General features: G+C 39.7%; 1 protein-coding gene across 3 annotated transcripts; it reads right to left on the minus strand.

Moving 5' to 3' along the window:
• Positions 1-25,429, minus strand: LOC135466541 (RNA-binding protein Nova-1-like). 3 transcript variants are annotated; one of them, XM_064744084.1, is made up of 5 exons: positions 24,698-24,942; positions 4,926-5,066; positions 4,253-4,401; positions 1,921-2,089; positions 1-1,516 (listed from the first exon to the last, which is right to left on the minus strand). In XM_064744084.1, exons 1-5 carry the CDS (start codon positions 24,792-24,794, stop codon positions 270-272), a joined length of 1,803 nt encoding a protein of 600 aa, XP_064600154.1. In that variant the 5' UTR covers positions 24,795-24,942; the 3' UTR covers positions 1-269. The 3 variants fall into 3 exon arrangements, with proteins under 3 accessions (XP_064600154.1, XP_064600152.1, XP_064600151.1); XM_064744082.1 differs by lacking the exon at positions 24,698-24,942 and adding an exon at positions 25,273-25,429 and having other exon boundaries at positions 2-1,516; positions 1,921-2,074; XM_064744081.1 differs by lacking the exon at positions 24,698-24,942 and adding an exon at positions 25,273-25,429 and having other exon boundaries at positions 2-1,516.
• Positions 25,430-25,797: the final 368 nt, after the last annotated feature.

Below are 25,797 nucleotides of genomic sequence, written 5' to 3' on the forward strand. Positions count from 1 at the left end.
ATATTGATTATTTACAGCATGCACTATGACCTCATGACTGTACGACATATCCGTGGGGCATCAAGAGTCCGTCTTGACTGAATGATCCTAATGTATGCAGAATGCAGGACAAACTTGAAAAAAAACAGAGATAGATCACATTCTGTGCCATTATGCAGGTGAAAACTGAAAATAAAACGTCACAGATGTCTTGGGTTTCTTTGTTGACTATAGCATATTAAAATTTCAAATTGGTTAAACAATACGTACTAAGATGGTGAGGAGAGGGGCTAGCGTGTGGCTCCTTGACGAGCCCTCTTCACTTCCTCTTGCTGTATCCGCTGATTAATCAAATAGTGGGCTTGCCCGATGCTGTTAGCTGAGCCAGTGATGGTGACCACTCGGTTACGGGTGCCCGGCACCCACACACCTTTCTTAGAGATCTGAATATTGGTGCTGGTCAGCTGTTGCAGTTCTACAATGCCTTTACCTCCTGGCCCTAAAATGGCACCCACTATGTTTTCAGCGACCTCGATCTCACGTTTGCTGGCCACGCTTGACTTCTCCTCCGCAGAGGCAGCGTACGGAGAGGCGATCGCCGTTCCTAGACCGAAAGAATTTTGGTTAAGATTGACACTCACACTGGGCGAACGCTCACTGCCGAATCCTGCACAAGTATTGGGGAGGCCGGTCGGGCTGGTGTAGTTGCTACTTCCAAAAGAATCATTCAGCATGGGGCTGCCCCCGAAACGATCACTACCCTGTAGGCTGGGAGAAGAATTGCCAAAGAGACTGGAGCTAGCTCCGGTAGACCCGGAGCTGCCGAGGCCGGAGGAGCCACTGCCTACTGGTCCAAACAGACTGCCCCCGGTGCCTGTGGCTGTGGTAGTGCCCAGGAACGAGCTGCTCACACTGCTATTCGTATTGGTTGTCGTATTCGATATAATACTCGTAGGACCTAAAGGCGACGCTCCCAGGTTCAGGTTGCCCAGGCTCGTATTGCTGGCACCCAGGTTTGATAAATTAGACATGGGGCCGACATTGCCGATACCTAAACCCATTCCCAGAATGCCGTAGCTGGCCAGGGTGTTCATGGCTAGGCTGATCTCGTCTGTGGCCTGTTCCGAGTAGCCCTGGTTGCGGAGAGTAGCTTTGAGGTTATCCAAGGCCGAACTGCTCATGCTGCCCGACATGGCACTATTCAGGTTCAGATTAGTCATTCCACTTCCTATACTATTGTTTAAACCAAACGCACCATTGTTGGCATTCATTCCACTGAATCCCGCAATGGATGCCCCTGTAAAGTTGCTCGCATTAAAGTTATTGGGGAGGTTGCTTGCCGCCATGCCCAGTTCCATACCACGGTTTTGATTGTACTGGCTGGCAATATTAGCGAAAGGTGAACCAGTTGGGTTGGCGCTGGCTACCGGGCCCGTGTAATCCGCATAGCTTATATTTGGACAACTACCACTTTGAGGATCTTCAACAATTTTCTGTAATATAAGCTCCACAGCCTTCTTATTGGACTCCATATCACCTGTTGAAGCAAAGCCGAAAAAAACAATGTTAAAACTTAATAATGATATGACAATATCACGAAAGACAACAGTTTCTACAACTGATACAAGTACTTAAAGATTTCTACCTTGATCTGAACAATATCACATACTCCATTTCCATTCAAAATTAACAGTTTATTTATCTGATTTACATTTAACTTGTTATTCAAGCATTTTCAACCTTATAATATCAGTCAGGGTTATGGCTGGAGGATCAACCCCTGAGTCATGAGGGGTTAGTGAGGGGTCACTGAGCAATTAGCATTCACCTGGTTAACCCATTTTGATCCTGAAAGAAATTAAATCCTAACGATCAAAGTTGCACTGAGAATACATGTTCACATGGAGGCTGAGTACACCTCAAGAATGGATCCTGTCTTACCTGCTACTGTTACACAGCGCTCGGGCAAATTGGTTTCCTTGGATTTCTGTGATATTTGGACGTATGCCCCGCTCTCCTCCTTGATTTGCTTGATGAAGTTGCCTCCTTTGCCAATGATCATCCCAGCTGTGCTATTTGGTACTAAGATCTTCACCTGAAAAGAATCAAACTGGGAAACATGTTTTAAAAATGTAGTAATATGTCTGAAGAATGATTGGGCATGACACAGAAGACAGATGATGCACACTGCGAGACGAAAGCAGAGTGCAGTGAAACCTGTGATGAAGGAGGAGGATGTGAATGTGGAGAGTGAGTGAGCTGGTCAGTTGGGTGATAAGGCCATATGTATATCTACCTAGTTAAATGTTTCTCAGACACAACTGCAATTTAATCAGGGATGAAAGATACTTTTTCACTACCCTTTTTCATCACTTGAAAGAATACAAAAATCCTATCAGATGATCCATTTATGCTGGCTGGATACATTTTCTTTAGTGCATTGAACAGGTCACGCATTTGAGAAACATTTTCTTTATTTTCTGCACCTAAGCTGTGTAGCCATTATGGGAGTGTAGGAGAAACATGGGTTTTTTCAATATATGACCAGAAAGCATAAGTAATTCCAAGAGAAAATCGACACCATGTGACTGAAATTTATTACTTTGTGGATAATCACACAAATCAGGATCACTGAACATTTCCTAGCCCTCCTTATTTCAATTTTCCAAAACGTCCTCAAGAAAATGGCAGACGTTCATCCACACAGGTTTTACTGCAACAATTCAATAATACTACAACACCAAAAACAAGAAAGCATATACATGCAGCTAGAAACATTTTAATCTTTACATTTCAATACTCCAAAACAAAAAACAAGTTTCAAAAGTAAATCAGAGAAACAGCATAACTAAATGCTTCACTTATTATCTAAAACATGTTATTTCCATTTCCATTTATCTTAATATTAAATGTTACTTCTCTCTGGTGTGTTTGGAACAAGTGGTTATCTCTTTCACACTTTCTTGCAAATTAGAACTGCTTCCTGGAACTATTTCCCATTCTTAAACATTGCTGTGACGCCACACTATTGTCTTAGCAGCTGATTATTTCTCAAGAATCCACACTTGTAAGTTTTGTTTTGAGTGGATTCGAACCCAAGCACACAATGCCCTAAAACATTCCAGCATCCCACTGAGCTATCTGAGAAGACCATACAACCTTCTCCTTTAATGCAACTTTAAAAGTTTGTCCTTTGCTTAATACCAAACTGCATACTACCCTAATCTTTGTAAGAGACAAACAGTAATCAGGCAACACCTACAATGAAAACTCACACAGAACCTGTATGTAACAGCAGAGTAACAACAAAAACGAATATGTAAACGAAGATGTTACGAATCCGTGGCTGTCACAGTACGAAAGAAATACAACCTATTTTCTCATTATTTGTGGCAGTATGCCAACTTTGGTTGTGTTAATTAACTGCTCGCTATCAACAGTTGTCAATGCTATCATACTTGTTCTCTACCAATTCTGGAGCGCTTATGGATACAAGGTAAAAGTATAAATTCCAATGCCAGGTTATAAACGACCTTTGTAGAATTATGATAAGTCAGAAAAAAAAAAAAATCAGCAGATGAACAGATGCGTTGTACCTTTTTATGTGCTAGAGGTCTTCCACATTTTTAAGACATGAACCAATGGTGGGATCTGCGCCATTACTACACTGGGTCAAGAATAATGAGTCCCTGTCCGAGTCACTGTCCATAAACCTTACACACCCAGTGTATGCTCATGTAGTAACCTTTATGGTCTACAACCGACTGGACCTCCCCTGACTCTAATGCACTATGTAATTTCATGTAACACCGTCACTAAAGATCAACCATGCTACATATTATTTTCAACTATGCAAATAAATGTGACTAAGCCGGCACAAAAGAGCATTCATTGACGCTAACTGTGATGTAACATTTTATTTATAATTTTTTTGAAATGACTCCGTGAGATTCTTGAAAAATAATCGATAGTTGCTACATTACTACAAACATGTTTAAGCAAGAGAAAGAACAGTTCATTCTTGAAAAGGGATTGACACAGCGCTCTGCATCTTTTTTCAAGAATCAACAGTTCCTCCTCATTTCTCCACTACAAAACATTCCAAAGAAACAGATGTGTATGGGCAAACATAAGCAAGAGAATTCCAATTCAGGAGGAGATAACCACCATTCCAAACCCTTCCCTCCATGAACTCTTGTTCTAGCAGACTATTAAGTAAGACAACTATCCTATATACCAGCTAGCCAAGGAAAACAGAAAAAGAAATAATTACCTGTTTATGCCTTTCAAAATTACTTTTGGCTTCACCATCAAGTTTTGGATTTGGATCAGGTTTTTCCCGTATTTTTTCCATGATAAAATTGTGAACCTTCCTAACTGAATCTACGGAACCCATTATTAAACACACTCTTTCCGTTGTAGCTGAAACAAGTGAACAGTTATGTACAGTTAGACACAGGTAAATAATGAAAAATGCAAAAAGAAAAAAACAGCGAATGCCATTGTACAATCTGTTCAAGAATGATTTCTCAAAAATTGGTTCATTCATCTTTTAACGTCAATGGGGAACACTGCTTTTCCAAAGCATTTATATCTTGTTTTTTTCTTCTGTAATACATCACTGACTCCATATAGGTGTGCTCGTAAAAACAAAGAGGAAGTTTACAAACACTACAGCCTAACAGCAGCAAGTGATATGTTTATTTTACAGTTTGGAACAGACTTGTGCAGGCAGGAAAGGTTGTACAATCATACCCTATGCTATTATAAAAACAGGTCCATGTACAGGTATCCTTTCATCCATTTGGTGCCTATATTGCCTGTTACAGATACACCTTGACATGTACCAATGTGGATAACAAAAATCAGAACTTTATATACTTTCTATATTGTCTTTGTTCAATTTATACCGTTTGTTGTCTGACTTGATAACGGTAAAAACTCACCTGGGTAAAAATCATTAGCTTTGGACATTTTGACACGGGCACCGGCATCTTTTTGAACCTGGGCAATTGTTTCTCCTCCCTTGCCTATGATAGCTCCTGCGGCTACACTTGGGACAAGGATCTTCATGTGAATGTTCTCCACTGAAAATGTACAACAGTTTAACACCTGTATCAATACATGCCGGCTAATTCAGATTTAAATCTCAGTAGTATTACTGGTACACATATCAGCATAACAGAGGCAGTAATGTATGCTGGGTTAATATCCATAACTAAGCATACATGTACAACGGTCTACCATGACAGTCATGCAAAGTTTCCCCCATTAAAGCTTATAGTATCTACATGTACCAGAATGATTTTTTGTTATAAATGTACATCACGTAATAGCCATGTCTGGTATGGAGTGGCTTTCCATGAGGATGCATAGTGTAAAATACAGTATGAGCTGTGTTATCCATGTTCACAGGCCAGAGACACAATTGTGGGAACATGTTGAAACCAGTATAGCAAGAGTCAGTACACATTCAACAAATTACTTTTTTGAGAAACTACTGGAGCATGGAAAATGTACACAATGTGCATAGATGTGGTACATATGTCTGCTCTTCTCAAAATTATTGCTACTGCACAATTATGCAACAATAATGATACTGATGCATGTAAATTAAAAATAATGCTGGGCTCATAACAGAACGTCACCACATGTATGTTTAGATGGTGCAGTGCTGTATAGACTATAGTGACTGATCTTAAATAGGAGTGACAGGGAAGGGGGGGGGATACCGGGGAGACGATAATTAACCAGATCTTCCCCAGCCTTGATGTGGAAGCTATCTAATCTCTGGTCACATCAGGGGGATCCATTGTCCCATGACATGGATCTGATCACATGTCACCCGAATTACCATCCAAAGTGCCCATTCAATCAGCTGTGGCAAGCCCTGTGACAGGCCATGCAGTCTAGGCAGATCCTACAATACATCCTGGTGGTTGTAACCATGTATAAACTACATGGTCATGGTACTGGGTCATACCAACTGAGGAGAGGCAAGTCAGCCTATTCGATAAGCTTCACCAAATCCAAAAATTATAGTTCTAAAGCCCTTATGGATGTCTACATCAGCAGTACAAGTGTGATGTCACAAGCAGTACAAGTGTAATGTCACAAGCATTACAACTGTAAAGTCACAAGAGGTCACGCTCACATACACGTTTGTTCATGTACACATACAGACAGCATACACCACTGACAGCATGTTTTCTCATCTCTTGAGTATGTAGAATAAAGAAAAAGTAATGTGTTTATAGGTCAGTATCATATGAGCTTTAAAGACAAACGAAGTCAATGTTTGTGTGGGGGAGGATACAGCCTGTCATCCAACAACCTGTTCAGGTAAATGTTAAACCTGTGTGAATTGGGGTGTTATTTCACATTAGCACAGCATCATGCCTATATGATGAACGCCAACATCCCAAACTGGTTTTTCTGCCAAACTCTGTAAGCTCTGAAAAAAGTCAACCAAGAGTATAAAGAAAGATGCAAGATGTAAAATGAGAAAAGGACTAAGTACTGGATAAACTGGGAACGTAGTGAAAGTATCCCGTATGGTATCCATGACAACAGAGGATGAGGGGTAATCTAACAGGTTGGAGAGCATTCATCAAAGAGCCAGAAACCTGCCTGAGCTTGGTACAGGTAAAAACAGGGTGAAAAGGAGCTACATGTAGTTAGGCAGGAAGAGCTGAAATAGAGGGTGGGCTAAAACAGTCTTCACATTTTTGTTTACATCCACAAATGTAAAACCGTACATGTCCATGCTACCCTGAAAAATACATGTATGCACAGTTACACAAACATGTTACTAAAAAGCTTTCAAACATAAATTTATTTATCGTTAACATCCGTGCAAACATTTGCTATAGAATATTATATGAGTTGAAATAAATACATGTACCTATACATGCATTGAAATTCGATAGAACATTTTCAACCTTGTTACACAGAGAATGTCCATGAGATTAAGGAAAGCATGAAAGGGTCAGTGGTACACACACTACATGTTACATGTGGTTTACAATTCCAGGTTTTTCTTGATCCAAAAATTAAACAAAAAAGCGATGCTAACAACAATGTACATGAAAGTATGTTTCCTCTGAAAAAGCAATGGCATAAGAACATGTATGACAAAGCTTTACATTACATCTTGACGATACCTACATGCATGCATGTCACAGACAGCCTCACAAATCCTACATTTCCTAAATGTGACCACTCTACGCAAGGTCACTCAGTTTCATGCTCACATAATTAATTATACATGTATGATTGGGGATGTCTTAAAAATCTTAAATTTAAATGAAGGTGCTGCTATGCAAGGGAAATAACTTCACTGCTGAACATTCATCGTGGCATGCTCCCTGCACTGGCATGTTGTCAGTATTATTGATTCTCCTCTCTGGAGACAGAAACACCAGCACAGGATTTCCCACAGTAAGCCACTATCCCTGACATACAAATATGGGGCAGGCCTGGGCAGTGGAGCCAGCAGTTAGCAGCATCAATACAGGTGCATAAACGTATCATAGGTAATTTTGTATACAGGGTGGAGACAGAGCCCCACCCAGCATCCTACCAATAGTACTGCCTAATCTCAATCAATCCCACCCTTGCCTAAAACCGCTAATCATGCTGCACTTACAAGTATTCCTATATTACAGCCATTGAAAATACAAAACATCTTTAGTTGTTCATATATACTAGTACAATATAAATACTCAAAATAAAGGTTTCTCCTACTAACACTGCACTGTAATGAAAGTACAAAGTACTGCAATTAACTTGTTAAGAGGTCAAAAGTCAGGGATTACTTACACCTATATTTTGCCCTAATCCTTTAATTATCAGATCAAACATATATAAAGCACTAATTACAGTTGACTGTATGATATTAAACACTACAGAGTACTATTAATCTGATCTATCGGATAAAGTTGATTCCTAGTTTGCTTCTTTTGAATTAATAATGCAGCTATGTTGTCCTGCTAACCAATACCTATGAGGCACAATGCATGCCCACAACTGTGCACAGATGGGATAGAGCATTTACAATGTCTCTTTGGGTCAGTGTACACTTTGAACCTTGACATGTTCACAAAGGTCAAAGCCGATGGCAATGTAAATTAACACTGGTCTACAATGAAGGTCACTGTTCACTTTTATCCCCTCTAAGCTTACATGCATGTACTCTCTGTTACAGTGCATAAAGATACAATCTGGCTTACTATCTTTACCCTTATAAGGTGTACTAGAGGTACATCTGAGGTATACATTGGGGTGTAGTATATCTGAACTGAGGTGTGTCTAAGATATACTTGAGGTGTATCTGAGGTGTATTAAAGGTGTACATGTATTTGAGGTACTGCCAATTATGCAAATTAGTACCTCCAGCACACCCATAATACACCTCAGTGGAGAAGTACACTGTAAGTGTTTGGTAAAAAATATGACACCTGAGGTGTGTCTAAGGTGCAACTGAGGTATAACTTAGATACATGCTTATAGTCAAGGTGGATGCACACTGTTTCCACTTTATCTGGACAGGAAACAAGTTCAAAGCACTTAAATATTGGCTGTATAAATTACAGATAAATTTAATTAAGTTTGTGAGGGCATGCTGTTCTTTGTTTACAGTATCTGTAAATCTCAGCTGACTTACAACAACAACAGTGACAGACATTTATATGAGGCTTTCTAGCTGCTTAATCAACATTAGTGCTTCTACTTTTCTATGCCTTTAAGAACTGTTTTTGAGCCCAAATTCTGTCCCAGGAAGCATCAATCAGCGCATAATTGGGTTGTTTTCCCACAGCCCGTAAGATTTATGCACCTTGTTCAGGGCAACCATCTTGGAATAATCAGGGGCAAATATATCCATGCTCTGTCATTGGTCAACATTTGCACACTGAATGGCAAGTCATTTTAGGGTGAGGCAAAGGCTAATATTTATTTCATAGTAAATATTTTGCTTTTGCACACAAAAATGTGTAATTATGTACTCACCATTTTGTCTGAAGTAAAATGTAAACCTGACCTCTTATTTTAAAAGTTTTAAAAGTGGCTGAGGTGTACCTGAGGTACATGACCACTAAATTATAATCAAAAACCCTCCAAGTTTCTAAGGTGTACCTCAGGTACATGTTCTAAGTGTGGATTTTTTTCAAAGTTCCTCAGGTGTATTTGGGGTAGGTTATCTTGTGTTCAAAAACCGCTCAAAAACACTCAAGTTTCCAAGGTGTACCTACGGTATATCATTCATATTTTTTTAACTTTCAAAGTTTCTAAGGTGTATCTGAAGTACATCTTCAAAGTGTTGATTTTTTTCTAAGTTCCTGAGGTACAACTGAGGTATAGGTATATGGTTGGCGTGTACTTGAGGTGCAGTACACCTCAGATAATACGGATGGGGTGTACACCTCATCTATACCTCACACTAAGGTGTACACCTCATGTTTGTAAGGGTGCATACATGTATGAGTACTATATATGACAGGAGCAGCATTACAGAGTAAAAACAAACAGGTACAGATAGCAGGGAATGGCTTTGGCTTGGCCTTCTAGTCACATGCTTAGTGTTATCAGGTGAGATATATCTGCCTCAAAGGAAAGTTGCTAAATGTGGGAATGAGCCCAGCATGGCTGCCAAGAAGCAGCTACTGCTCTGTCCATCACACCCCTATAACCCTGGCCACTGTTTGGTGTACCATTCTCAGATGAGGGATGCCAGTCTACAGATGTGGGAGGGGTGGGAGGGGAGGGAGGGGGGTGAAGGGCTTAAAAACTGGAACCATAGCTGCCTAGAACCATCCTCCATGCATGTACAACCACAGCTATGTTTCTAACTATTTATAGACCACTGGTATGATTTGGAGGGTGCTAAATATATTCTTGGTTTGGTGAACACGCATATATGTATCCCAATACAAAAGTAAACAACTCATTACTGAACCTGTATATTCCTGTACAGCAGTGTACACATGAACACAGACTATATGTACACGTGTAAGGTCACCTGCCACTGTAGTCACAAGTGTATATAATCATACCAAGGCCCATCCAGGCAACACCAGTTCTTCACAAATTACAGCTGAAAGCTGTACAACTCTCACCCAGCCATATACATATAATTACGTTTATTTGCGCAGTTTACTGCCTTAAGGGAGTATTTATTATTATTTGATGAAAAGACAAGAAAACTGCGTATGAACAAGCTGAAATTCCACCCATATATATATATATATCAACTACCCATGGACATTTCTCACAGAGGTCCTATTAAAGTAGACACTGGTCAACAGGCCAGGTGGGATGGTCAGGACAGCCTTTGAGCCAGACTATTCACAAAGTTAGAACCTGATTTGGTATCTTCCCACCAAGGCGATCCGAATCACATAGGTACAGAAACCTAAAGCTGCATGTACAGCAGTGCTACGAAATGAAACAGAAACAATGTTTGGAGATATTCATGGGAGAACGGAAATAAATCCATCTAGACCCCTTTGCCTCAAAAAGGTTTGAGTTCCTAATCTGCCAGTGGTCTGGCATGACGCCAGCAGCCAGTCCACAGTAACACCTACATATAGCCATGGCCTGTACCTAGTTACCAGCGCTATAAAGCACCGCACTATCTCTCGGCTATAACTGGTGGGAGAAGGTAGGATCTCTGTAAACCACTGCTGCGATTAAACCTGCTGTACTTACTACTGCCAGCCGGCATTTAACTGTGTGTTGTACCTATGTACGCGTTCCACATTTCACAAGTACATCTGCACAAGCAGTTGTATTTGCCAACACACATACACACTGTACTGGCAAGAATACAAGACTGTGCAGCAATGAGTATGCAAGTATCTAAGGAATTATATGAATATCACCATCCCAAACTCAGAGCTGAGAATCAGCACAATTATTCTCTGCTACCTTTGGGCATAAAAGTGTGGATTCGAATAGGGTTCAAATCCAGTTTCTTCCATTCTGCTGACATCCCATCAAAAAACTAAGAAACCTATATAACATGGAAATGAAAGTTTTACTGTATTAGCGATACCATATGTATTAAAATTAAATCTGTCAACAAGGTTCTGACTGTCCATACAAAGACTACATTAAACCCCAAGCACTCACTCCGTACAAAGGCTGTTTTGATCAGGGAACAAAAGAGCATGACAACTTGAACACAACTCATGACTGGCTATACAAGCCATTTTCACAAGATTCGGTCTTCTTGCACTGGACAAAATGAAGCACAGACACACACGAGTCTGTGCACTGTATTTCAAAAATACACCACCTATTGTCACAACTAAGTCTACACACCAAATAATGAATGCAATTTCACAACTGCACAAAACATTGCATAGCAGATTACAAACACTGGAAGGCCAAACTGCTGAGTCCTGCAGTGATCAGTCCTGACATGAAATCAAACATCAAGTCAAGATGAATAATTTTATTTTGGGTGTTTAAAATTTTGTCTTCAGTACCATAAATTCTACGTTTGAAACAACAATGTGGACAAAAAAAGTACATGTTAAGAATCATTCATAATCACTCGCAGATCTACACATGCATGTAGTGCCAACTTGGTGATTGCATGCGAAGTCTTTAACAATTACAGGTATCTTTACATGAAGAACAAGCGTCTTTTCAACAGCTCGAGATTTGTTTTTCTTCACTGTAGCCTACAGGTATGTTAATTTCCACTTCAATTTTTAGATGGATCAAGTGTGCAAGGAGGTGTTTACAGAGAGTGACCTTTGAATCAATATGTCACCTTGCTTCATTCACCCATAACAATCAGCATTCATACATGTACATTTGGCATGCCATAGGCCACACCATGTGCATGTAACAAATGACTATGGAGGAACATGTATGGGTGCTTAGTATCTCTACTGTCAATTTTGCATACTGTTGGCCATCCATCCTATAAGCCTACAGAAAACCTGCCAGATGTCATCAATATTGCCTCCACAAACATTGCACTGGTCAGCTAATACTGCGCCTGTATAGGATCATAAGCCCAAGCCACAACACTGAAGTTTACCACCAGAGAGGCTGGCCATAGGGACTAGTACATAAGCTTACTGAGTGGTGTGAAGCATTTGCCAGCAGGCCATCTGTTGGTCTACCTACCCTCATGGTACATTATAAATATGTAGCAGGTGTAAAACACAGCTAGACGCCTGGGTCAGGCACAGGCCTGAACACATCCTTACCTGGGTAGTTAATCAACCAGACCATGCCAGGTGGCAAGGTTCAATTTGAGCAACCATATAATCCTTAAAATTATAATGAAACAAATTTAAATACAGGTTAATTAAAAGTCAGGGGATGCAATGGTCAGACAATCACTATACTGGTGTTTGCACGCCTGCGGCATTGGAGACAGGAAGTGAGTGTATTTACAACAGTTCAACACATTCCTAATTGCAAATAGTTCACTTACCTTAATTCATCAGTCACACTAACAAAGACCACCGTAATACAATTTGCGTACCTTATCACTTTGACACTGGTACACATATTTTACACTGGTTGAGTCGTTTTATTTTCAGGCAACACATGTGTCTGTTATAAAGTTCACCTCAGTAGTCAGCATGATGCACACAAAACATGTCTAAACTGAGACTGTACTAAATGTACATGTGGAACACACAAAAAAGGTTGAAGACTTGCATCAGGTGACAAACAATTGGCAAAAACAATATTAGAATTAAACACAAATATGAAACAGGGAGAGGAAAGAAAAGTGGAATTGTGTAAATTTGACTCACAATCACTCAATTTAAACTAAAAGTCGCAATAAATGTTACATGTGGAGAATGTTATTGCAATTGCAACTGTACAACACATTTGGTTGTACATGTACAAGGCATAGTGTATCTCCAATTTGCCGCTTGAGGTAAATTTGAAGAAATGTGTGAACTTCCTGCATCAGTTTGGGCTGTGTAAATCTGTGACAAATGAACACGTTAGATGACCAACAACTTGAACTGTCACAAACCTCCATGGGGGTAAGGTGTGGTGCACATCTACGTGCACGAACACAACGGCAGTTCAGCCATTTTGTTGTGATCTTGTTTAATGTAGCCTGAGATGGTTGGAGATAAGAGAAGCCAAGGATATCCTCTCTGATACATGAAAAGTCATGTTAATATTAAATAATTATTTAACATGCATGTTATGCTGCTAATTTAAATGTGACCACCTGCTGTGGCTATGCACCTGGTGAGTGGTTTATTGCTGAAAACCTCCTCCAGCAGCCAAACCACTGCTAATTGCAAATTCCAGACAGCCATCCAAGACACGTAGCTATTAGTGCTCTAACCTAATAGGACTTCATGCTGGCCAATGAAATGAGAAAAGTTACATGTACCCAGCTTTAACTCCATGCATAACGTTTCTTAACACATTGAAGTCTTCAAATATACCTGTCTGGTAAGCTATCCACTTTTGGACACTTTTCCATCATGGAATATATATATACATTCCAACATGAATATATTAATGGCTTCTTTTCCAAACCTTAAAAATATGTAGACATTCCTTGTTCTTTTTCAGCATACACAGCAAGCATGGCCGTATACCCATTCCAGATATTCAGTTAAGTTATGATTGCTGACATAGGTGGTGTGAGGCATTATTGACGAATGAACACAACTGGCATGAGACTAATATCAATGTCTGGCTCTCAAAACACCACAAGCTACACAACTAGGCTGCATCAGAACAGTGAACGCCGCAGGACATGCACTAAACAAGCACTTTTCACACTAAATCCGAACTTCCAACAAACTGTTTGCAGGTCTAAATTTTAACAATCAATAATGCTTCAGGATGAAGACAAACCAAAATGTGGGCAAAAAAATAAAAAATATATGAATTTGAATTTCTGTGGCTACGCTAATTTATTCAGAACTGTGAGGGACTGAAACTGCCCAAAACTCCATAGTGAAGGGCAAACAATAGCAAACCCAGATGAAGGATGTTGTCCACTAACTATGACCAATAATTACTTTCTCGAAGTTTACGAATAACCAAATGCTGAACTATTTTCCTACGTACATGTGCATGTACAAACACCTCGTCACAAACATTTAATAGCTCCCAACTCCTGAATACACCCTATGTGTCACCTCTTCATATCAGTCCAATGTGCTTATCAGCATGTACATGTGGCTATTCCATGGAAAAAGCAGCCCTGGAGGCAAGATCCTGTTCTTCAGCTCTATAGGCAAAATCCTGGTCTCTGGGAACACGTCTTCATACTATCGTCACGATGCAAAACGTGACGCCAAGTGCATGTTTGAAGCATGTCCTGCAGACTCCACTCTTTGTTCCTGCCATGTTTGTTTGGTCAAAGACATGTCAATAGTTACCAGGCAGTGTTATCTCCAAGGCCAGAGCAGTCTAGCTATTGCAGACACTGGCTTGATATGAAGGTACTAGTTCTCACTCCTTAATAGCATGACTATGACATGTTTCACCAGACCCATTTTGACAATGAAGGTTTATCATGTGACTTTATCAGCCATGTGTTAACCACAACCCATGCTATACCTAGGGTTGATTTCAATCACATATTCTACACATACATGTATTGATTTACTGGATTTGTGTTGTACACCAAACTCAAGGAATATTAATTTCAAAATTTATATTGATGAAGGACATCAATATAATTTTAGCACAGCTAAATAGACATCTAATTCAATCACTCAACGTCAGAGCCCAAATAGGGTCCTAAATTCAGTCACTCAAGGTCAGTGGCCAAGCACTACCACCGACAGTGATCTGCAGTGAGAAGAGGCCTTGAGCATCAACAAGCAAAAAAGCGAGCAAACCTCATTATATGATACCTTGCTCCACAGGTTTGCAAAGTACATCAATCAAGGAAAAGGTATGTGTAAAACGACTGAATGGAAGATGAGAAACGGCACACTGATGTCCGCCATGACAATACACTAAACTAGTTCATGTCAATATACAATACCGAAAACATGGTTGCAGAAAAACAGACAGATAGAAAAACAGAAGTAGAGACAGCTTTTGTGAAATATGAGAAAACATACATGTTAACATTTAAGCCACATGCAAATGTATATCTATTACAACTTCCACTGTTCGGAATAACGGGACAGACACATGGATACAAGGTTATGTGGACAGACGGCACCTAGTTCAAAAGATAGAAGGCAAAGTGCTCAACAGCTATGAAACGGTATCTCGATCTTGCCCTTGGATTTTGACTTCTGTGTAATGACCTAATGTACTTCACATACTGGAGGTAGTTAGTTGCCATTAGTATTATTTTTCTTTTATCGTCCAACGTGAATGTTTATCAACATAACTTCCACATGTGTATTTCATATGAATGGTCTGAGTTCTTGAAACGAAGCCAACCCTTATTACAAAGGACAGTTCACTATAGTTCATGAATACAGAGATAACATTAAACTAAATACAGCAAAATGCACAAAGTAAACATAAAAATTGTTGACTTCCTTTGAAGGAGCTATAGGCCACAGATGCACAGTTTACAGAGCAGCGTAACATGTTGTTAATTTGCATCCTAGTTTTAAATATTTTTGTCCTTTAAATAGTCTTAGTACATGGATACATCAAATGGAAACAGAGAAACAAGTCCATGTGATCATTACTGTATCCAGCTGGCTACCAAAAATGGAGGCTGGCCTGCACTGTGGGTGCACTAAGATTGAGCCTGTATGTATCCAGTTACCCAACACCACAGCCTTTACTACAAGGTTGGTCAGAGTAATGGACACAGCAGGAAAGCCTCTGGTCAATCAGAGAACATGCCTATAGCCTGCTCCTTTGCACATGTAGGAACTGGCCTACTGGACTACATATTGACCAGACAGTCTGACCAGTCAATGCAGTCACATGGCTGCAATCAACTGACCACTCTTGCATTAGGGTATGTTTATTTGATGGCAAGAAGAGGATGACTAGAGGATAGTTACAAAAGGCTACAAATCTCCACCCAGACTGCTAAGTACTGACTCCAGGTAGCCCAGCTGAGTTACACTGATAACAGTATTATATCCCTTATAACTGTTTTTGTGGAAGCTAAAGCTCAACTCACCCATGGTTAGAGCCGGTCACTCCAGGCCTTCTAAACCCAAAATGCATGCACTCTGACCAAGTCCAGCATTCAGCCAGGGTTGTAATTAACTGTTATGTCACAAACAGTACTACTAGGCCTGATGAATCTTTCAGAATACATAATCAGCTTTCATATTAATCCAATCTGATTTGTAACATACAAGACCAACCCAGCATGTACATGTACTCCTAGCTCAATGAGCCAACCCATGGGCAGATTAACGATGTGGTCTTCAGCTTAACAAAAGCCTTTAAAGGATTCAGTTAATATGACTGTCTAACCCTATACATGTACTCGATTTTTTTGAAGATTACCCAACCATCAAGCACATGTATAGACATTCTAGATCAATGCTGAAAGACATGTGCAAGAGAAACACAATGGCCTCCTGGTTGTTTAGAAATCTGATAAACAACAACCCTTTCATTGCTCAGAATTTTGAATTTATACATACACAATACCATTCCCCCATGCACACCCCAATTGCATGCCCTAGTTGATATTTCATTATCTGTTTAAAATATATTGACTGTTCATTTTTCCTTACATGGTCAAGACTTATCAGAAAGATCATGTACATCATATATATAGTATTTATTTTTATGGTATTTAAAGCTACTTAGTAAGGTCAAATCGTTAAAACTCACAAAAGACAAATTCAACATCGTCTTAAAACACAAGGAACCCTCTGCTATACAGAACTTACATGTATAGCTGAAATCCATAGGCTTAGTGGCATTGGAGAAATACAAGATTCAATTGCGGCTGGTTCTTCGCCAAGTCACACAGTTTTCCTGAAACCATCTACAAGTCGTCCAACTTTTGGCAAGCTACCACATCTTGCAATACAAAATGCCTGCACTGCATGCACTACACTGAGAAAGTAGTTCTTTCTCAGACTAGCCTTGGACTGCAACTTCGCCTGTTTAATCCATGGAAGTGGATCTGCCACAGATCCGATGACATACATGTAAGATATTGGATCATGTTATCCCTGATCTAGAACATGTCAAGACAGGCCAGAGATAGTTTTTAGCCAGTCAGCCTTGTGTGACACATGAAGCTTCTCCTGCTAATAGTAATGCAAGGTGAGCTTGAATTTAACTTGCAATTTAGTTTAATAATTTTAAAGTGACAAATAACAGGAAACTTCAGTGCTTCTGTAAATGAAATAATTAACTTCTTCCAAAATATTAGCAATAAATGTAATTTCAGTGTAAATGAGGTAGACTCTGTCCCCCTCAGTTTATTTATTTTTTTTTTTTTTGATTGGTGTTTTACGCCGTACTCAAGAATATTTCACTTATATGACGGAGGCCAGCATTATGGTGGGTGGAAACCGGGCACAACCCACGACCATCCGCAGGTTGCCCCCTCAGTTTAAGTTTTCTTGACGGGCAAGTTAGGGTCCCATGGTGCTTCTTTGCCATTGCATCATATTAAGAGCATAGTTTCATAGATAACATATTCACAAACAAATTTATCAGTATCTATCCAGTGCTTAGTCTGTATAACCCGCACTTTCTGTTTACTCGGACTATAGATTCATGTCAAACTTGCTGTTCTTTCAATCTGGTTTAAAGTTCTTTCAATGGAACAGAAAAATGAGGACTCCATGAATAGGTGAGTGGGAATGGCTCCAACACATTGTGTGTAAACCCCAGTGAACAAATGGACATTAACTACAACCAAGTTATTAATGTTCAACGTTTTTTGGCTGGCCTCATATCTGGTCAGATGGACATTCGCTTATTTCCTACAGCAATGTATTTCAGCCCACAACTGTACAATGCCAACTTAAGAATCCGAAAGAATGGCCGCAAGCAGTCCAAGATCAATAAACCACAGACCGAAATCAATGCGCCAGGGAGAGGAGGGTTAAAATATCAAACTCAAGGTCAGCCATCTCACAACCTGTCATTCTTCAGAATGGTATAAGCCAATGAAAATTCATCAAGATTTCAACAATACTGACCATTTACTAGCCTTCACCTGAAGAAGAGCAGTAACAACTTACTTGTTCAGGATGTAACATAAAGGACACTCATCTCCCTAAACAATACCATACTGTGTATAACTTTGTCCGCAACAAAATGAAATCAAAAGATGAAAAAACAGTAAGATGAAGTTCCTAATAAGTCTTCCATGGTAAGATCACTGCAAATTAGTGTTACCATGCAAGATTTCTAACAGCCTGTCAAAACAAAAGGAACATTGCAGAAGATCAATCAGGTGTGGGATGGTTAATATGTATAACTTCGTAAAATCAGAATCTAGATTATTAAATCTGATACCCATCCTAAAACAGGAATATGAGTACATATTTATGTGTATGTATACAGTACACATCTACATGTAGATACACGCCAGAAAAGCACAGAGGTTACAATGACCTCCCCTGATGCCACCACTGCTAACTGGTCACCGCCTTAGGTCTGCTATGGATTCCTGTCACTCAGGGCCTGTGCCTAGCTATGTTCATCATAATTGGTAACCACTGGATTACCAACATAAATGGATTTTCAACCACTGAACTATCAGAACAAAACATACTTCTTATAATTACACTCACACTTCTATACTGAAGTGACTATTCGTCTGAACATTAAGATTGGATATAAAAGAGTGTACTTAGCAGAGATGACAGACACTCAAAACTTACATTAGGCCAGAGGTACAGCTTGGATCATATCTGCATTCTTCCACCAAAAGATAGTCAGATAAATAAATCATGTTAGAACTCACTTAAAACTTCCGTTGTAAATGTTTCTGCACTGCTAGACACCAAACAAAATACATATTCTTCAAATTCCGTGCACATACATGCGGTCATGTATGCTTGGGTTTTATGTCGTACTTTACAAATTCTTCAGTCATATGACAATGAGGAGTCATCACAGGCATCAGCACATACACTGTGTCCTCTTCTGCTGCCTCCACAAACATCATCTCATAGGCCAAAATTATAAAACAATGCATTAATGTTAATTAATAGAATCTGAAGGATTCAAAAATGATCTTTGAAGCATTATTATAATGAAAGTATGGGTAGTATATTGTGTTCACTTTAAACTAGTGTAGTACGTGCTATAAATCAACATCTGACTTCTTTAGAATACCCTGTTATCTGCATTCTTAAGGTACATGTACTTTCACACTCAAAAGTTCAAAAGTATCAACAATATTACCATCCTTGATCCTAAGTCTGCACAAGGCTCCTACGTCCATGCAAAGTGGACTAGGCAGATTATAAGAATCAGAAATGGTGACAAAATCCCATAAGGCTGCCAAAGTAAAAGCTAATACCCCAATAATCCTGTACAGCCTATATCATTAGAATAGTCAGTAACTGTACTTTGAATAAATAATCAGCTCTGGATAGTGTAAATGATCTTAGTGTGTATTTCTAGTCAGCACTGATAATTACCACCATGCAGATGGGGTAATTAACCATTCCTAGTGGCAAGGAATTTAGAATTACATCTACCAATACATGTACATCTGAAACCATGACAACCCATGGAGTAAATCAACAACCCCTGCTCCTGAACACACCCAATAAGTATCCATGTACACAATGACCATTGGCAGGACACACCCCAACAGATGGTGCCAAAGGGGAAGGGAGGAGGGCTTGTACTACATAGGGAGGATGTAGGAGGGAGGATGTAGGGGGGACCAGAACATGAACATGTGCTTAAGCTACTCTTGTTCAAGCTTAATTTACTTGAATAAAGATGAGTTGCACAGACTATGGGGACAACGGGCAATACCTATTTTCCTGCATAGATGTATCTTGAAGAACTCCAATCACAGTTACAAATCCTGCTTTATTCGCTAATTTAATTTTTACGAGAGTCGAAAGTCCACACCATAAACCAGAGACCTGGTACGTTACATACCAACTTAATCAGCAGTAATGTACAAACAGGAACTCTATACTGATGACAACTGGTCTTCAATTATTGTTAGCTTGTGCAAACGGATGTGCAAGCTTCATCCACTGCTTGTGAACAGCGACAAAGCAGACTCCACATATTCACTGTCTAAGGGCGGGATGAAACAGCCGTACAATCAAAGTTGAAGTTCAAAAATTTCCAACCTGAAAAGGAAAGCTATCAAAAGCAGATATAAGATCATGATTTTGTACACTCAAGCAATGTCCGACTATCAGTCTCCATACCAGATTAGATACCACTGTATCAAACTAGATGCAGTCATATCAGATTTGATGCAGCCATACAAGTCTAGATGCCGCCCTCCCAGACTAGATGCCGACCTCCCAGACTAGATGCTGCCCTACTAACCAAAGTAGATGAGCACTATGTTATAAGACACCATGAAGCTGGTGCCATGCATGCCACATAAGACTGCATACATGTACTGCCATACCAGAGTGAATGTAGTCAAAGAAAATTATGTCTCTTATATTCAAGAGGTGTTGCTGAAGGGGCTGCATTGCCTTGTCTCTCTTTCTTGCATTGCATGGTACAAAGTCAATCAACAAGTAAGTTTAATCAATTCTGAGACCAGCATGAATGAGGACTTTCGTTCAGCTGCAAACATCATAGACCTGCAAACATCACAGACCAGCAGACCGACAAAACCCTTACTTGATGAATACGTCTACAGGTCTATAGATGTCAACATCCAATGAAGCTTACAGGAAACAAAACATTTGTTTTCACTTGCCACATGAGTGCATCAAAATGATTTCTAAGCTGTCTAGATGCCAACATCTTTGATTTAGCCTAACAAAAACTTCCTGTAGATGTACATGTACATATACAGTATGAAAGTAACACACAAACATTTCAAATTTGAGACGCAACTGAACCCGTATACATGTACACCTTGAAGTACTCGCTGAGCAAATATGCAAGAGGCATCCAAAAGGTCAGAATTGAGTGCTTCAGGAAATGTCTACTAATCTACAATAACCGTCAAATATTTTAAAGCTACATGTAAATGGAGCGCCCAAAAAACATAAAAAGTATGTTTTAGGCCTCATCAATAATCAGCTCCAAACAAATATAAACAGAGACGACAAGTTCGATAAAAAATATCTGACATGGCAAGTAATTCTAGAAAATCTTGCAGTATTTTGTTATTGTGACATGTGTTTGACATGTGTGATAATTTTTCATTTTATTCCCCCTGCAAATACTTTAGAGTGTATCTCAGGCCATCTGGGGCTCAACAGCTTCGAAGGCCTTGACAGCCACTGGACTGGGCAGGTTTCACACCAAACACTATGCCCTAGGTCTCAACAAATCTTATCACAATCAGAATACACATCACATTCACCTGCCCGATCAGTAGAATCCAGCATTCATCTGAATGCCCAGTATTATGCACATGAAGAAGCATCTTCCTAAATCCAAAGTTTACACACTTGGTCCATTCAGCTGAATGCCTTGACACTACAAGCTCAATCTGTCACCAATGTATTGAATAACTAGATCACTTACTTCATCCCGTCATTAAGTAGATTTGTATGCGGCATACAGGAGATGCACGCATCAGCGACGACTTGGCCAACATTATGCCTGGATCCAAAGAACTGACATACTATGCTGGACTAGTCTAAGTTTTATCACAAAAGCGTGCAAATTTGCAAAAGTGACAATGTCTTGCAATAAACTAATGTCATCTTGTACTCCGACCCTCAATTAAGTAAATGTCCTGTGTTAAAAGATGTAAAAAAATCGACGGAGCTACAGCCACAGAGTGACTTATACGGCTCTTCCAGCTAATGGCGTTCTGACAAATTCTGAGAATTGAGTTACTGTCCATTTGCAAGCCAAGATGTTTTTTTATTTAATTCATACCACTGTGAAAGAAAAAATATAATTATATACACACGTAAGTAGACTTCACTACCACATGCACCTCTCAAAACAGTACATACTGTCCTACTGCCATATTTCACCGAGCTTGAAAATTTCACAAATCTTTGTAGCTCAAGTCAATCCTACTTTTGGTGTAATCTGAATCCCCACGTTATCTGCGTTTAAAAGATGTAAAACGTGCACCGGTAAACCATCTATTAAAAACATGCGTTGGAAATTTTGAAAGTCCACCTGACCTCTGCAATGTTTCATGCTTGAATCTTGGACAAGGTGCATGTACATGGTGGCTGTATGAAAGACAAACTGTAACAGAATGCATGACTGAAATACCATTATTTCTGAAGGACAAAAAAATTAAAACTAAATAACTTCAACGAAAAGTATCAGAAGAAATTTTCGAAGTCAGCACATACCTTGCTAAAAATGGTGGAAGTTCGAACTTAATACATGGCGGATAATGGTTCGACTTATTCAATTCAGAAGTTTGAATGGCTGAATTACTGTTCAAAGACTGTTTAGCAATGCTGGTCTTGGGCTATCTACATTTCAGATGACTTCTGGAATTAGTGCATGCCAACTGCACGGACTGTTTCTCGTAGGCACTCTCAAGCAAAGATTATGGATTTAATGGAAATGTTAAAGTTTTAAAAAATATGTTTGGACTTTTGAGGCATTTTTTTCTCTCTCTTTTTAACTCCTCTGTTTTATGCATATTTTTCATCAATGGTCAAAAACTTTAGCAAAGTAAATCATCTTACTGGGAAGCAGCTTAGCACCCACCATATGAACTGTTCACCCACAGACTTGTTTTGACGGATATCATCCTTTCTGATGACCAAATGAATAAAGTAGTACTGTAAGGCAAGATCTCCAAAAACCAAATAATAACGATGTATTTAAAAAATAGACTAGTTATAAACCAGATCAGTGGTGGGTTCCCCAGCCTGTTCCACTGACAACATGAGTTCCCTTGTACCATTCAGCACCATGAACACAATAAGAAAGGAGTCTGTGAACAAAATTACAAAAACCATTCAGATATAAGTTAATTCAAACAGGACTAAAGTCAGCATGTACACTATATAATTACAAGCTTTAAAAGGCTGACAACAAAGCGAACTCAGTTTAGCAGAACGTGACATCTTAATAAAAACCATGTCACATGCAAAAAAATCAACTTTTTTTTTCTAAAATTGGACGAAACCATCAATAACTTAAACCTGATTTGTATCATGTATTGGTGAAGGCTCGTGTGAAGTTTCAATTCAGATAAACAGATTGTTTTGAAAAAAATTCAAGTCCAAAAAAAAAAAAGCAATGGTATAATTTCATCGGAAATATATTAATTACACAGCCTGGAAATTGATATGTGTCTTGCCAAGATGAAACCATGTACCAAGTTCAAACTCTATACAAATATGGAAAACTGTTCTGAAATGGAATGATAGACTGGCAGATGGGGTGTGAACCCGCAGTATGAGTACATGTATATTTCTCTCACCACCCCTTTGTCCAGTTACCGGGAAGGGGATAATTACCTTGGTTTAGACCTCAGTAAATATGCAGGAGAGAACTCGCGTCAGAGACACTGATCTTTCTTCTTCATTGTAGCCTTATCACTGGTCTTCGTACCCGTGGAAGACATGGTATTTAAATAAACACACAATCTACTGAAAATTTAAACCATGCATATATTTTGATCACGACAACTGAAATATGCTACAAGTTAAAACACAAGCACAACCACACAGGAATGTCCAACTTGACTAAATGACACCAACAACTGGCACATCTGTCCATACAAACAGACAACATTCAGGACTTCAGACCCCAAATCTTACCAGTAAATATAAATTCTGTTTATGAAAATGATAAACAAATGTATTGCTAGCTGATTTTCACACAGTGCAGAATGACCTCATATACAGTATGTAAGGACTGGTTTACCGCCTATAAAGACATCGCAGTAAAATGGGCTGGCCTTCAAGGTAAACAGAATGGAGACCTACTTAACGCATTGAGTGAAATTGGTGAATTCTGGGTACATGTGTTACAAAATATGTATTTGCTACATCATTTTACACGCCTGGCTTTACATGTGGGACCTACTTGTAACAAATTACACCACATGTGGATGGCAAAATAGGCTACATTACAGATTTCAAAATTGTCAACATTCAACTGCAAATATATATGGACGGCATGAGGCAGCTATGAAGTGGTTTGGGATAGGACTCTGGGTACATGACTGAGTGATAGAGAGAGTCTGGACAGGAAGGGTTGTGGCCAGCTGTCAAAGATCATGCTGCCCGGCATGACAAGTCGGTCTCCCAGCAATGACAGCCGGAGAGTACCGAGGCCCGCCTGTGCTGACTTGCACCGTATGCGTTGGCAGTTCATCACTAGCAATGAAAGAAAAGTCACAGAACAGGTTCCACAGCCAGAAAAATACTGAACTAGCTCTCAAATCATGCATATGCCTTGACATTTCAGAAGTAGCCTCTATGGTTCTGTATATTTGACTGCTATGGTGGCAAACTAAATAAATAATACGGAACGCCGACGTCGAAAGCAAAATGAGCGGCGAATGAATGCTGAAATGAGGGGTTGAAATATGTGTCGGTTGCGGCGGTAAACAGCAGACTGACAGCAAATGTTAACTAAGGATAGAGGGAGGGCGAAAATATCCAAGTGCAAATGCGATGAATTTAGAGCAAAATGGTGGTAATACCTCGCCATACGCCGAAAGTGAAGGTCGAAGATTCGTGTCCGTCAAATGCGGCCTCCTCCACACTATCGATAGGAGTATTTAGGTCGAGAAGGGTCATCTTCAATCTGCTGCTCGATATCCTAACTGTTCACGAGCAAGTTGAGAAATGCAAGCTCAACCTAGCCTGTTGTCAATTAAACACTACCCTGGGATGACGGTATAGTTTGGCCTTAAATCTTGGAACAATAGTATCCAATTGGATCCCAGCAGTTTGTTCGCACATGTTCGTACATGCATGCTTCCACACCGAAATGCATTCGCTCTCCAGTTGCTAACGAAAAGAAAGTGGTAAACAATCCTTAAAATGCCTATCAAAAAACAAGAAAAACCTGGAAATGGCATAAAATATCATTTTTCTCTGGATTCCCAAATCTATTTTCCACAGTAAAAGAATTTTGAAGAAAATTCCGAAAATTTTTTCGTGCCACTGCAGTGCAAACCGGCTGCATGTCGAGCCGCCATATTGAAAATGACGGGACTCAGGCTGGTGGCAAAACTTTTCTGAGGAAAGAATACAACGGGTACGATTGCCTAACCTCCTCCTTGGTTTGATCGCTTTGTGACCCCGCTTTCTGACTCGACATCCAACGGTCTTTTCCTCGAGTCCGAGGTGTCCATGTCAGATCCGTTCATGCCGTCGTAGCTCATAGCCATCTTCTTACTTCGCCCAGTTCTCGTGGGGTAACGTGTTTGACGTGAGACCGGTCACGAGACTTGTTTCGGCTCTTCGACACCCGTCAACAAAACCAGTCTGATCATGGATTTGGGATTACATATCTAATTAGATTTAACAGATACCCAGTAGATTATACCAAATACGACAAATGTTCTCCTGAACTCGCCACAGAGGAGCGTCAGATCACAGCGAAGCTCTGTGTGAAAAAGGGGGCGTGGTCAAGCAGATGTCGGAATGTGAATTTCTGTGTCAGCTGTGTAGACAATCTTTCGCTACTGACTAAATATATACATCTCATGTAAATTTCAGCCCATGCATATTTCTTAGCCTAATTATCCCTGTTTGACATATGCACCTTTTTAAAAATACGTATGCCTCAATAAGA

The sequence above is a fragment of the Liolophura sinensis genome, chromosome 6 (genome assembly GCF_032854445.1).
Source record: "Liolophura sinensis isolate JHLJ2023 chromosome 6, CUHK_Ljap_v2, whole genome shotgun sequence".
Taxonomy (NCBI): Eukaryota; Metazoa; Mollusca; class Polyplacophora; order Chitonida; family Chitonidae; genus Liolophura; species Liolophura sinensis.